Source organism: Myotis myotis, unplaced genomic scaffold (genome assembly GCF_014108235.1).
Source record: "Myotis myotis isolate mMyoMyo1 unplaced genomic scaffold, mMyoMyo1.p scaffold_m19_p_11, whole genome shotgun sequence".
NCBI classification, from domain to species: Eukaryota; Metazoa; Chordata; class Mammalia; order Chiroptera; family Vespertilionidae; genus Myotis; species Myotis myotis.
Genome location: NW_023416315.1, coordinates 9,966,649 through 9,982,086, shown reverse-complemented (window position 1 = coordinate 9,982,086; position 15,438 = coordinate 9,966,649). Strand labels below are relative to the sequence as shown.

Sequence of the window (15,438 nt, the reverse complement as noted above, 5' to 3'; positions counted from 1 at the left end):
GAAAAAAATAATACAGTGAGCATTCATATGTCCTTCACCTAGATTTAACAGTTAGTATTTGGGCATGTTTGCTTTATCACTCTATGAAACTTTTATCTGAACTGTTTGAATAATATTATATTGTGGAAGTGATGCTTCATTTATAAGTGATTCTATAAGAACTAAGACTAATTCTGTATAAAGCATAAGAAATTTAACATTGTAATATTTAATAGCCCATAGTCAAATTTCTCCACAATAATTTTCTTTTATACCCCCCCCCCCTTTTTTTTTTAGGGCAGGCTTACATATTTCATTTAGCTGTCATGTGTTTTCAGTCTTTAATCACTCTTTGGATAAGATTTTTATGACATTGACACTTTTGAAGAGTACAAGCTAGCTGTTTTGTAAAACATTCTAAAATCTGACTAATTGCTTTCTTAATATCAGGATTAGAGTAACTTTTTTTTTTTTTTTTTGCAAGAACTAGCTAGGTAATAAAGTGTGCTTCCTGCTTTATCATATCAAGAGGAATATAATGTCATTTTTCTTATATTGATAATGTCTAAGTTGATCTAAATTGATATCTTGGTTTAGGTATTACACATGAAAGAATTCTGCTAAAACTGTATGAAAGTTCAATTTTAATCGACATCTAAACTTTTTAAATCAATGGTTTAAATAGTTGCAAAAGATGTAATTTTCAGTGTATCATAAATGTTGACACTTAAATGGAACAGTTACATCACTCTTAAAAATATATTCAATGAAATAAAAATATCTTTTCTTTATATTCACAAACATTCCCTTAGAAAACATATGAAGATCCCTAGTCGTTTGGCTTAGTGGATAGAGTGTCAGCCCATGGACTGAAGTGTCTCAGGTTCGATTCCGTTCAAGGGCACATACGTTGGTTATGGGCTTGATCCCAGGCCCCAGGGCCACATGCGTAAGACAACCAATCAATGTGTCTCTCTCACATCGATGTTTCTCTCTCTGTCTCTACCCCTCCCTTCCATTCTTTCAAAAACTCAGTGGAAAAATATTCTTGGGTGAGGATTAACAACAATAAAAATGTATGAAGAAACTAACAATTTGACATTACTCTTTTTTCATTTTGGACTTACATTGCTTCTGCAGATTTTTAATGCAGCATATATTTTTGCTTGAAAGCATTAATTGATTACCTTGTGATACATTTTTAAAACAAATATATGTATACATATAATGGAAATTTGATTTTTAAAATCTGACTACAAAGTTCTTTTTCTTCTTAATTTGTCATTGCAAATATTAATAGCACACATTTCAGTTAAGAAAAGGAAAAAAATATTAAATTTTGTTGGAAATGCAACCTAATGAAATAAGTAGGGCTAATTTCCCCATGCAATTTGCATATCTATCAATTAATAGTACTTATTCTAGAATGCAGTAGCTCCACATTAATGTTAGTATTATTATTATTTTTTTTTTTAATATATTTTATTGATTTTCCACAGAGAGGAAGGGAGAGAGATAGTCAGAAACATCGATGAGAGAGAAACATCGATCAGCTGCCTCCTGCACATCTCCCACTGGGGATATGCCCGCAACCCAGGCACATGCCCTTGACCGGAACCGAACCTGGGACCCTTCAGTCCGCAGGCCGACGCTCTATCCACTGAGCCAAACCGGTTTTGGCAAATGTTAGTATTATTTTAATAAGTTCCCTTGTAAACAAGCATTTGAGAATAGGTGGAGTTTTGTCATAGTTATATCACTGAGTTTTAAATTCCCTCCATATTATATCTCCAAAACCACATAGTAATCAGTCATCAAAAATTATTTTAATGACCTTTCAGATATAAACTTAAGATTTTTTCCTCCTTTAATGTTTTTGACAGTAAAGCCTGGAAACTACATGACTTGCCAAAAGATAAGTTATTCAGTCATTAACCACTTAATTTTTCAAATTTTGGGAAAGTAAGCCAAAGAAGCTTTACGAATACTTACTAAAATACTTATTATACTTGTTACTTTTTCTTTTTATTTATACTTGTTTAATCCAGTATACTTACAAAAGATTAGGAAGTCAGCATGTCATTTCAGTGCTACTTTGCCAGTCAATTTATTAAATTGTTTCTTATTACATTTTTAAACTACATATGTTTTTTGTCAAAACTTTGGCACTATAGATGTATTCCCTTCAATTTATGAAAAGTGTCTCCCACATAACTTAATTGAAAACACTGTTCATATTATCAAATGTAACACCTAAATTCACTGTTTTTATCAGAACATACCTGATTACATTTTTTTTCATTAAGAATAAACATTAATACACATTTTGATGAAAAATCTGTAAATCAGTAATAAATTATGGGAAATATCACTAAGGCAGTCAGGTAAAATTATAAAGATGTCAATCTAATATTTAAATAAAAAGTTATATAAACAATATAGCCTCTCATTTTGTAATATGTAATAGATAATTAAAATTATAAATTATTTATGAGCTAAGGACGATGAAGAAAGGCATGGCATTCCTTAGGAAATATGTGTATATAATACTCTCTTCTGATCAATTTTTTAGGAATAATCAAATGAGAGTGGGGTATTAAAAAATACAAAAAATAATTCTATTAATTGTGTTAGATGTCCTGTCAAAATTTTCTGAAGTATTTAATGAAAAGAGAAAAAAATATATATTGTTAAAAAGGGAATTAGAATGGCACCTAGCCTATAGTTTTTTTCTTAATAGCAAGTATAAAGTATTAAATAATGCATTAGGTAAAATATGACCAGCTATATTTGCATAAATATTTCATGGTGTGATTTAATAAAAATAGCTTTAAGCTACCTTTTTGAATGATGATAAATTGAATCAAACATGAATATATTGCCTAACCATGCTCGAGATCTTACATATGTTAACGTATATTACCTCTACCCTATAATGTATTGTTATCTCATTTTTAAAAACATGGAAATTGAGGCACAGAAGTCATTACTTGCCTAATGAAACACAATAAATAAGTGGCTGAACCAGCATTCGAACCTTCAGAAAAGAACATAAAAATGTGCTCATCCTAGAAAACATTCCTGGCATATCTGTGAGTCAGCATCACTGATTTAATACTGTGTTGGCTATTTGTTGGGTGATGTTTCTCTGTCCTAGAGATGAGTGTTGAAATCATCCATAAAGAATCTCTTACCTTTAAATTATGGGAGGGAACAAAGCCCTTTTAGTGGATTTCTTTGCTTTACACTCATGGGACTCATTTTCATAAGAGCCATGCATTCCCAGAATATTTGGATGGTGGAAGTAAAATCACTCGTTACTGCAGTACTGTAGTACATCTGATTTCAGAATATCTCCACAGAGGCTAAGGCTACACATCTTATAAAAACACATGAGGGGCCAAGGGGAGAAAAAGGAGAGGAAAGGCTTTGGCGGGATTATGATGCCTTATAGCTTCCCAGTACCAATATTTCAAATTGTCCCTTTGTTTGTTACTCCAGGAGGTTTTTACACGCTGAGGCAATGCGCCATAGTAAGATGGCTGAGAGGTATGCCTTTGTTTTGTTTTTGGACCTCAGGTGCATAGACTTGGTTTAATCATAATCCTTGTATCACTCATCATTGGTCCATGCATGGCTCTTTTTTTTCTTTAGTTACTTAGTTATTTTCAGTGGTTTTGATAAGCAGCTATGAGCCTACCAAATGAAAGCTGGAATCTTGAAAACAATCTACTTTAATCATATCATACCTTTCCCCACTCCAACCTTACACCACTACCTATATCCCCTTGCCTTCCTGTACCTGAGGTAACCATCATCCCTGTTTTCTTTTGTATATACTTTTTGTTGCCATCTACATGTACTCATAATAATTTATATTTTTTAATTTTATAAAAGGGGGTCATGCTGTTTGTATTCTTTTGAGAATGACTTTTTTTTGCTTAATATTATATTATTACATTGCTAAGATTCAACCATGTTGTTGCATATGCCTTTCTTTTATAACATGACATAGAGTAATTGTAAAAGAGGAGGTATGAAAGAATTTGCTGAATGTGCAGGCCATTCTCAAAGATCAATTGTAGGAAAGAGGACATGTGGATATGGAAATTATTTTAAAACAATTTTAAGTGTACCCCCTTAAAAAGTCTTCATGTATCCTTAGAGGAAAACATGTATAGACTGAAGACTGCAGACTTTTATCACCAGGTCGCGGCTTCTTAAGGAAAATTGTAGTTATTCTGGGCAAGTTTATTAACCTTTCCAAGCCTTAATTTTCTTATTTTAAATAGACACAATATTGGATTATTAGGGTAAAAAGAAAATATTTATAAATCAAATATTTAAGTCTCTTTTTAAGCAAAAGTTATTCTGCATGGTTGTCAGGTTTATGAAATTACATTCAGGTAGAGTTGTTTCATAATTGAGGGTAATTTTGATGATACTTGCTAGCTATTCAGAACTTTTGTTGATGAATAATGAGCCTGGATTACCTATTTTTGAAATGCCTCTAGCATCAGTTTAATTCTAGGGCATTTGCTTACAGCAGCAAATACAAGGGTATTAAAAAGTTGAAAGTTTTTGCAAGAAAATTTTTCACAGTTAGTATGTCTTAGTCTTTGTACTTTCAATCCTCTGTCTAGTCTAGTTTCTGCAAAGGCATATTTTTTGCCTTTTTAAATATCATATTCAATGTATGATGTTCTATGATAAGAATTGGCTTTAAAAGGTTGTACCAAGGATCATTGTAACCCATTTTTATACATTATTTTTTTAAAATATATTTTTATTGATTTCAGAGAAGAAGGGAGAGGGAGAGAGAGAAACATCAATGATGCAAGGGAATCATTGATCAGCTGCCTCTTGCACGCCCCCTACCGGGGATCAAACCCGCAACGTGGACATGTGCCCTTGACACCAGTATCGAACCCTGGACCCTTCAATCTGCAGGCCGACGCTCTATCCACTGAGCCAAATCAGTTAGGGCTGACCATATATTCTTCACTTATAGTTTTAATAAATGGTTATTTAGTGATTATTCAGAAGCCACCATCTGTTTATAAAGGTGAAGGACTGAAGGAGGTGTGCATCAAGGGCAATTTTTATTGGAACAGTTTGTAAAGCCTGTGTGTGAAGTCTTCAAGAACAACTTGCAGGGGCATGGGAGTGGCAATTTGGTTGTTCAGAAATATTAGCATTTTGTTAAGAAATGCCACTGAGAAACAATTTTATTCTCTTTTTTCTAGCCTTCCTTTATGGCAAGACTGTCATGAGTTGTGGAGTAAAAAGCGAAGAAGACAGAAGCAGATGGGCATGACTGATGATGTTTCCACAGTGAAAGCCCCCAAAAAGGACTTGTCTCTGGGCTTGGATGACAGCAGAACGAACACACCCCAGGGTGTGCTGCCAACTTCACAACTGAAATCTCAGGGCAACTCGAATGTGGCACCTGGTCAGTAATGCTTCCGTGGTTTTCTTCCAGTTTTGTGGCTACTGTTGATTATATTGTTCTAGTGCTAAGGCATTGGAGGTTAAAAGTTGAACATTAAGCTTTATTCACTGAACTTGACATTTTTTTATTATTTGCTTGTGCCAGTACACATGTGTTGCTGGTATTGGCACCGCAATATTAAGCAATGTCAAGGTAAGATGAACTTACAAAGAGGGACTCAAATTATATATGACTAGTCATTAGTCAGATTTCTCTTCTTTCTTTGTCCTCCTAGTACAGGAATCCCTAGGTCTTTTGCTAACACTGTTCTCACTGAGGCTCAGCATTTAATGTCTGAATGCTCAAGAAGTAAGAAGGATATAGGAAAAGAGCCAAAAATTAGAATAGAAGCTCTTTTGTACTGTCTATAATATCCTTAGAAGTTACTCTTAATACATTTCCCATTATATTATAGAATCTCAAAGATTGGAATCTGATTTTTTGTGCCAAAAATGACTTGAAGGATATTTGGGGAAAACTTAAATTTCTTCCTCTGACTCAATCTATTGTAAGAGTAAGCGTCTTCATGAGAAATCAGTCTCTTCAGTGTTAACTTTTTAAAAAATGGAATCTATTCCCTCATTTGGCCTCAAGAAACCAGAAAGCATTCAGGTTTAGTTTAGTGTGTGTGTGTGTGTGTGTGTGTGTGTGTGTGTGTGTGTGTGTGTGTGTGAAGACAGAGACTAATATGAAATATATACAGGCATACTTTGTTTTATTGTGCTACACTTTATTGCACTTCATAGATATTGCAATTTTCATAAATTGAAAGTTTATGGTAACCCTGCATTGAGCAAGTATTTCAGTGCCATTTTTCCAACAGAATTTACTCATTAGTCACATTTTGGTAACTCTCAGAATATTTCAAGCTTTTTCATTATTATATTTATTGTGGTGGTCAGTGATTGATCTTTTATTTTTAAATATTTTTTTTATTGATTTTAAAGAGAGGGGAGAACATCAGTGTAACAGAGAAACACTGATTGATTGCCTCCTATATGCAACCCAACCAGGGGTCGAACCCCATATATGCCCTGACAAGAAATTGGTGACCTTTTGGTGCATGGGACAATGCTCAACCAACTGAAGCCACACCGGCCAGGGTGGTGATCAGTTACTATTGTTATTGTTTAGGGGCACCCCAACAGTGCCCATAGAAGACAGCTTACTTAATTGGTAAATGGTATATGTGTTCTGACTGCCCCATTGACCTTTTGACCATCTCTCCCCATCTCCTTGGACCTCCCTATTCCCTCAGACACAACAGTAAATTGAAATTAGGCCAGTCAATAACCTCATAATGGCCTCTACATGTTTAAGGGAAAGGAAGAGCCACACTTTAAATCAAAAGCTAGAAACAATTAAGTGTAGTAAGGAAGGCATGCCAAAAGCAGTGTCTGACCAAAAGCTAGGCTCTTGCACCAGGTAGTCAAGTTGTAAATGCAAAGGAAAAGTTCTTGAAGGAAATTAAAAGTACTACTCTAGTAAACACACAAATGGTAAGAAAGCTAAACCGCCTAATTCAAAGCAAGGCCATAACTCTCCTCAATTCTGTGATGGCTAAGAGAGGTAAGGAAATGGCAGAAGAAACATTTGGAGCTAGTAGAGATTGCTTCATGAGGTTTAAGGAAAGAAGCTGTCTTCATAACATAGAAGTGCCAGGCAAAGCAGCAAGTCCTGATGTAGAAGCTGCAGCAAGTTATCCATAAGATCTAGCCAAGATAATTAATGAAGGTGGCTACACTAAACAACAGATTTTCAATGTAGAAATACATCCTTAAACTGGAAGAAGATCTAGGACTTTGATAACTAGACAGGAGAAGTCAAAGCCTGGTTTCAGACGTCAGGCTAACTCTTGGTAGAGGCTAATGCAGCTGGTGATTTTAAGTTGAAGCCAATGCTCATGTACCATTCTGAAAATTTTCGTGTCCTTAAGAATTATGGTAAATCTACTCTGCCTGTGCTTTATAAGTGGGACAACAACGCCTGGATGACAGGACAGCTGTTTACAGCATAGTTCACTAATATTGTAAGCCCACTGTTGAGGCATAATGCTCAGCAAAAGAAAAAAAAAAGATTCATTTCAGAATATCACTACTCATTGACAATGCACATGGTCACTCAAGATCTCTGATGGAGATGTACAGCGAGATTAATGTTGTTTTCATGCCTGTTAACATAACACCCATTCTACAGCTATGGATCAAGGAGTAATTTCCAATTTAAAGTCTTACTATTTAGGAAATACATTTTGTAAGGGTATAGCTGCCATGGATAGTGATTCCTCTGATGGATTGGGCAAAGTAAAAACCTAGAAAGTATTCATCATTCTGTATGCCATGAAAAACATTCATGATGCATGGGAAGATTTCTAAATAACATTAACAGGCATTTGGAAGATGATTCCAAACCCAATGGATGACTGAGTGTTCAAGACTTCAGAGGAGGAAGTAAGATGTGGTGGAAAGAGCAAGAGAACTGGAAGCAGAAGTGAAGCCTGAAGATGTGACTGAATTGCTGCAACCAATCTGATAAAATTTCTAACAGATGGGAGTTGTTTCTTATGAGAGAGAAAAGAAAGTGGTTTCCTGAGATGGAATCAACTCCTGTGACGATTGGTGAAATGATAAAGGATTTAGAATACCACATCAACTTAGATGATAAAGCAACTTCAGTGTTTGAGAGGTTTGACTCCAATTTTGAAAAAAGTTCTACTTTGGTAAAGTGTTATCAAATAGCATTGTGTGCTGCAAAGAAACTGTCACCCTAACCTTCAGCCACCACCATACTTCGTCAGTCAGCAGCCATCAACATTGAGGCAAGACCCTCCACCAGCAAAAAGGTTATTGACCAGCTGAAGGCTCAGATGATGGTTAGCATTTTTTAGTAATAAAGTATTTTTTTATTAAGTATGCATATAATATTTTTAGAAATGTACACTTAATAGACTTCAATATAGAATAAACATAGTTTTTATATGCACTGAGAAACCAAAAAATGTGTGTTGACTTGCTTTATTGCAATATTTGCTTTATTTGTGTGGCACCAAACCCACTCTATTTCCAAGGTATGCCTGTATGTACTAGTATATATGTGTGTATGTGTGTATGCAGAGGTGGTAGTTTATCAAACATGAAAAAGTAGCCTAGTACATATTAAGAGATGAATAAATATTGGTTGGTTAGTTAATTGATAACAGATCTGTGAATCAGATTTGACTTTTGGTGGTTGAGTATAAATATAGATTAGACTAGCTGAGAAAGCTTGAGTAAGATTACCATTAATGCTTTCCCACGTAATCTGCAAGCTCATACTTGATCTTGGTCAGACAACATTAAAGTATTGATACATGTTACTTTAAAAACCAGCAGCAATTTTTATTTCTTGTAGAGAAGTATTCAGAATTTCTTGAAAAGTGAATTTCCCTTATACATTAAAATATTTTATACATAGCTCTGGAAAACATGTCTGCTGTACACATTTTTTGTTATCTACATATTTAATAACCCTATTAATGGTGGACAGTTTAATTTTATTATTTTGTTTTCCTTTTTTTAAAATTCACTATTAAGTGAGAATTCTGATTTTTTTAAAATAGGAATGTATCCTCTTTGCTTAATTTTCTTCATTAATCAGTAAGTGTCTTGAAATAGGGAAATGCCACTTCTGTAGAGGAGACACCATAAAGAGTACTTCTGAACTCATACAGAGACTGCCTCTGTTAATAGAGAAATGAAAGGGAAAATGAGGAAAAATGGCCTTTGGGATGTAGTAATCAAACTTTGTTCCTTATTAATGCTGGTCACAAGAATAACTTATAAAAGTTTGATTTAATCTAAAACTGATATCTGTAATAATAATAAAAACATAATATGCTAATTAGACCGGATAGCCGAATGAACTTCCGGACATCCTTCCAATGACCTTCCGGATGAAGCTAGGGCTGCGAGGGCTGAGGCAAGCGGCTGAGGCTGCAAAGCCAAGTCCCTGGCACGGATTTTGTGCATTGGACCTGTAGTTATATAATAAAAATATCTCAAAATCTATAAAGAGAGAATAGAAAAAGACAGCATTCATCATCAGTTTTTAATCTTTTTGGAGTGTTTCTTCTATGATGTGGTTATGGAAATTGCTTATCAGTGTATGTAGTATTATGTTGTACTAGAGGCCCAGTGTATGAAATTCATGCCCTGGGTAGGGTCCCTCGGCCTGGACTGTGCCCTCTCGCAATCTGGGACTCCTCAGGGGATGTCGGACTGCCTGGATTGGGCCGAAACTGGCAGTCCGACATCCCCCAAGGGATGTAGCAGTGCGCGAAGTGGCAGGCAGCTGGGTAGGAGCCCGAGCCAGGCTCAGCGCTTGGTACTGCTAACCACTTGCTGCTCGCTCCTTAGTGCTGCTGCAGAGGTGGGAGAGGCTCCTGCCACCGCCGCTATGCTTGCCAGCCGTGAGCCCGGCTTCTGGCTGAGTGGCGCTCCCACCGTAGGAGCGCACTGACCACCAGGGGGTAGCTCCTGCCTTCTGGTTGTCAGTGCGCATCATTGCGACCTGTCATTTTGGTCATCCCATGTAAAGGTTGCTTAGGCTTTTATATATATAGATTATATGCATTTGAGCTTTGTTGTTATATAGGGGTGGGGAAAAGTAGGTTTATAGTTGTGGGGGTATGATAGTTTATTCTTATATTATTATTTATTTGTTTTTGGATTATTTATTATTAGTAACCTACTTTTGCCCACCCCTGTATATGATCCAGATAAGCTTTCACAAGAACCTGTATAAACCATCACAAGTCTAAACTGGAAATTGGAAAATGAAAAACCACTGAATCTGTTTTGCTGGTGATGAGTTATTTACCCAGAATAACTTAAAATTAGAAAAAAGTAATTTAAATAAAGTATACTTTATCAAAGAGCCTATGACAAAAGTTTGAATTAAGCACAAATCCAAGATGGAAGATTTGACTTGGGTGGTAAACATACAATATAATATACAAATGACATATTATAGAATTGTATACCTGAAACCTATATAATCAATGTCACCCCAATAAATTCAATAAATAAAAATAAAACATAAACTTAAAAAAACAAATACAAGGTTAGGTTCTTAGATAATAAGCATTATTTTAGATAAGCAGTACAGTGAGTAGTTAAAAGAGTGCAGATTCTGGAATCAGAATGCCAGGTTCAAATCTCAACTCTGTCACAGAGTTTATGACCTTAGACAAGTTATTTAATCTCTCTGGATGTCAGTTTCTTCTTCATTTAAAAATGGGGCCAATAATAGAGTATGCCTTATATTGTTGTAAGTAATAGAGAATATAAAATGCTTAGAAAGTACCTGACACTAGCTGTCGTTGTCGTCATCATCATCATCCATTCACATTCACAGGTGACATTTCCTAGTTACCTTTATAGTATAGGGTTCTAGTGATAGTTCTGATTTTCCTTTTGAAATATTTACTCCTAAAGATAATTTATTCAAAATGGACCACATTTCTTTTTTTAAAAATTTATATAGTTACATCTTAAATGAATATGAAATTAAATTAAACTGAGATTCCCTTTTTACAGTGTTTCTTAAACTGTCCTACAAATATACATTTTCATGTGGTCATACAGAGCCATTTTGTGGGTGGGGCAGCCATGAATTACAGCAATTCTAATTAATACAAATTTTGTCTTTAGTAAAAACAGGCCCTGGACAGCAGTTAAACCACACTGAATTGGCAATTCTACTAAACCTACTACAATCTAAAACAAGTATTAATATGGCTGATTTTGTTCAAGTGTTGAACATTAAGGTAAACTCTGAGACTGAACAACAGCTAAATAAAATAAACCTTCCTGCTGGAATTTTGGCAACAGGTGAAAAACAGACAGATCCATCAACACCACAACAGGAGTCTTCAAAACCATTGGGAGGAATTCAGCCTTCTTCTCAGAGCGTCCAGCCTAAAGTGGAGACTGACGCTGCCCAGGCGGCCGTGCAGAGTGCGTTTGCGGTTCTGTTGACTCAGTTAATAAAGGCTCAGCAGTCAAAGCAGAAAGATGTGCTGCTGGAGGAAAGGGAAAATGGATCGGGCCATGAAGCAGCATCGTTACAACTGAGACCGCCGCCAGAACCTAGCACTCCAGTATCGGGTGAGTGTGCAGATAGCAGACCACTAATGTAGCTGCGTTCACACTGTTTTCTTGCTGTTGATGGTTATCTATAATGTGTATTGTTGAGTGGCATTGCTAGGAGATGTCTGAAAATTCTCAGGTTTTAGGTTTTTTAATCTGTTTACTTCTAAAAGTTGACGCTTTAGCAAATTATCCATGTGCGATATAACTTCTTATGAACGTCATGGATTTCTATGGTTAAGAAATAATCTTTTACTCCAACTACAACAGGATGATTGACCAAGGCAGAAATTTTGCGTATACAGTAGCTTTTGTTCTTCAAGCAATAAACAGGTATATATGAGATACCTTTGAAAAGTCAAATATGGTTTAATTTTTTGGTCACGATAGACTTAAATGGTAGTAGGCAGTATTAGGATTTATATACCGTTTCCCTTTTCTTTCTTTTTTTTGGGAGAGGGGGAGCGGTTATGCAGAGATGGAACTTCTAATGCTCTTTAGGACCACCCATAGGAAACATTAACTATTTTGAACATTTGGTTTTCCACAGTATATTTTTACTTTTCTTCTTCTTCTTTTTTTTTCTTTTTTCTTTTTTCACTTAGGGCAAAATGATCTCATTCAGCACCAAGATATGAGGATGTTAGAGCTCACACCAGAACCAGACCGGCCTCGTATTCTGCCTCCTGATCAACGACCTCCGGAACCACCTGAACCACCACCAGTCACTGAAGAAGATCTGGATTATCGGACAGAAAACCAGCATGTTCCCACCACTAGTTCTTCACTAACTGACCCTCATGCCGGAGTGAAAGCAGCCCTGTTACAGCTGCTTACTCAGCATCAACCCCAGGATGATCCCAAAAGAGAAGGTGGTATTGATTACCAGGCAGGTGATACTTATGTACCCACTTCAGACTACAAGGACAATTTTGGATCCTCTTCTTTCTCTTCTGCTCCTTATATTAGTAATGATGGTCTAGGAGGTGGCTCTGCTCTACCATTGGAACGACGTAGCTTCCTTGGCAACTCAGATATTCAGTCTTTGGATAACTACAGTACTACTTCATCTCATTCTGGTGGTCCACCTCAGCCTTCTGCCTTTTCCGAGTCGTTTCCCAGTTCAGTGGCTGGATATGGAGACATTTACCTCAATTCTGGTCCCATGTTGTTTAGTGGAGACAAGGACCATAGATTTGAATATAGCCATGGCCCCATTGCAGTCCTGGCGAACAGCAGTGACCCTTCCACAGGGCCAGAGAGTACTCATCCTTTGCCAGCAAAGATGCACAACTATAACTATGGTGGTACCTTACAGGAAAACCCGGGGGGCCCCAGCCTCATGCATGGACAGACCTGGACTTCTCCTGCCCAAGGACCTGGATATTCACAAGGATACAGGGGACACATTAGCACATCAGCTGGCAGAGGTCGAGGCAGAGGGCTACCATACTAAGTATCAGTTTTTCCTCAGGCACATCATTTTTATCTGGAAAGACTTTTCTAGCTGCAATTTAAGGCAGCAATCCAAGAGACTTGAATAATATTAATTCAACAACAGCTTTATTTTTATGTGGAAAGGGTCTTGCATACAATAGTTTAAAAAGACCAAAAAAACAAAAAAACCCACCTTTGCTTAAATTCATGCTGTTCTAAAAACTAGATCTATTGATTGTACATCTTCACAAATTCTAGTTAACAGTTTTATTTTGTATTCTTGCAGTTTTAAGTGGATGCTAATATTAGGGACATAAAAGTTCTTTATGGCCCTCTTGCAGATCTGAACTATGCACATTTGTGCTTTTTTTTTGTAAGTTTGGACCAACTTTTATGTAACAACCAACCAATCCCTCCCTTCTCCAGTTTTACAACAATCAGAAAGGGCACTGATTTATTTGGTATTTTTCTTTTTACAAAGCTACCTTTAGTCAAAGGTCACTGTCAGTCTTTGCACCTGCTTTCAGTGTTATTGTGAAAGGTGTACTTTGTGCTCATTTCAGAAAATAAAACACAACCTTTCTCTTGATGCAAGTTTTTATAAAAAAAAAAATGGTCAATGTTATTTTTATTTTATTTTGCAGATTATCATAACCTAGCAAAATGCATTCAAATGAAAAGTGGGTTTTATATGAAAAATATGGGTAGGGTGGGGAGGGTAAGTAAGTGCCTTAACAGGTAAGCTTAAGGTCTGAAAAGTAGTTAACCTTTACACGAATTTGTCTTCTGAAGGGAATCAATACATTGTATTGAAGAGGAAGGGAGCTCTTGGGGGTTTAGGGCTGCCTGTTCAGTTCCTGTTAGATCCATTCTCTGCCCATCACACTTTCTCCTTTTCTGCCTGTCTTTGGGCTGTGTTATCTTCCACTACCACCTTCTCTTGAAAAGGGAGGGAGAGTAAAGAAAGGGAATAGAACTGTGATCAGTACTTTGTTACTTCCGATAAGGTCTAAAAAGTTTTGTCATTTAAATGTTGAAAGTAAAAAAATATATATTGAAAGCAATAGCTTAATGAGAATTTCAGAGCATGTTTTCTTTTAGGCTGCCATGTCCTTCCATTTCCATTTGCCATGGGTAATTGACGGGCAGTAACATAGAAGCAAGGCATAACAACAGAATTTGCATAATTCTATTACCACCATTGGGGGGAGGGGTAGCAAACACCATATTTTAAGTTACACAAATGCCATTTTAAGAAAAATTAACGCTGTTCACTTGTTAATTACAAACATTGCCTAAATTTAATTTATTGCAAGTAAAGAAAAAGTGAGAGAAAACTTCTCCTCTCACCTGTGAGGTTTATTAGGACTTCTGCCAGACTTAGAGCAACTGTAGTTCAATTCAGCATTTTATTAAAAGCAACAAAGAATGGAGAAATTTTTATTTAAATTGTAATGTGTCAAATCTAACTTTTTGTGCACACTCACACAGATAATTACAATAATTTTAGAAAGGAACCAAAGGTACATAACCAGTGTTTCCACATCATTAAATGAAAAAATAGCCTCTGGAAATGAGAGTTGTATCAATTTACCATTTTGTTTTCACTGTTCTCTCCTGGAATCTGATTTGGAGTCTTAAATTGAAACAACTGTTATAGAATGGAAATTGCTCCAGTTCTAAAGTCAGTCTTTTAACCCTGTGCCCTCTATCTGACTTGTGAACCTTCCTTTAATATAGTATATGGGAAGCATTCTAGCTTGGTGAGAATAAGAATATTTTAAAGTGGATAATTTACCATTTTACTGCTATAAAATGATGTCAGTTGACCATTTTATTTTTTGATGGAATTTTTTTGTTGGGAGAAATGAAAGAAAAACTTATTTTGCTTTTATTTGGATATTAAGTACTAACAACTTATAATGAAACTGCATTGCAGGAAGTGAATAAATATTTTGAAATTTTACAAAATAGCTACAGTATTCAAGTATCTGAAATTTTAATATGGTGAGTCTTAGAGCTTTAGACTTTCCTATAAGTGACAGTATCTAAGTTATTCTTAATAGTCATACTTGTTAATTCTGCTGACCATAGTAGCTAACATAAAATTGAAGATATTTATGTGTCATGAATAGACTGTGTTTTAAAAATTAAATATTTTATATACAATTGAACTGTGTTTGGATAGTTTTTCTAATTAAATCTTTTAGTTATGTATTTATGTTGCGAGAGCGGCTGGATGGATAGGGAAGTTGTTACTTGAATATTGCCCTAACGCAGCATTGATTGAGAGACATACCAGTATTTTATGCAACACTTAGAAATAATGTTGCCAATTAAACCACATACAATTCTAAATAAGATGAGCGAATTTAAAAATTCTCCCCAAATTCAGAAATGGGA

The 15,438-nt window shown here is 35.7% G+C and overlaps 1 protein-coding gene across 4 annotated transcripts in view; it reads left to right on the top strand.

The window, feature by feature from the left end:
- The window catches only part of CDK13 (cyclin dependent kinase 13), a 111,526-nt gene extending 96,322 nt beyond the window's left edge, over positions 1-15,204 (top strand). For 2 of the 4 annotated variants that reach the window (XM_036327443.1, XM_036327444.1), the window contains exons 12-14: positions 5,226-5,431; positions 11,161-11,616; positions 12,204-15,204. In XM_036327443.1, the coding sequence (XP_036183336.1) occupies positions 5,226-5,431; positions 11,161-11,616; positions 12,204-13,054 (1,513 nt within the window). In that variant the 3' untranslated portion in view covers positions 13,055-15,204. The remainder of the gene's footprint in view (positions 1-5,225; positions 5,432-11,160; positions 11,617-12,203) is intronic. The other 2 variants (XM_036327445.1, XM_036327446.1) reach the window with 1 other exon arrangement.
- Positions 15,205-15,438: the final 234 nt, after the last annotated feature.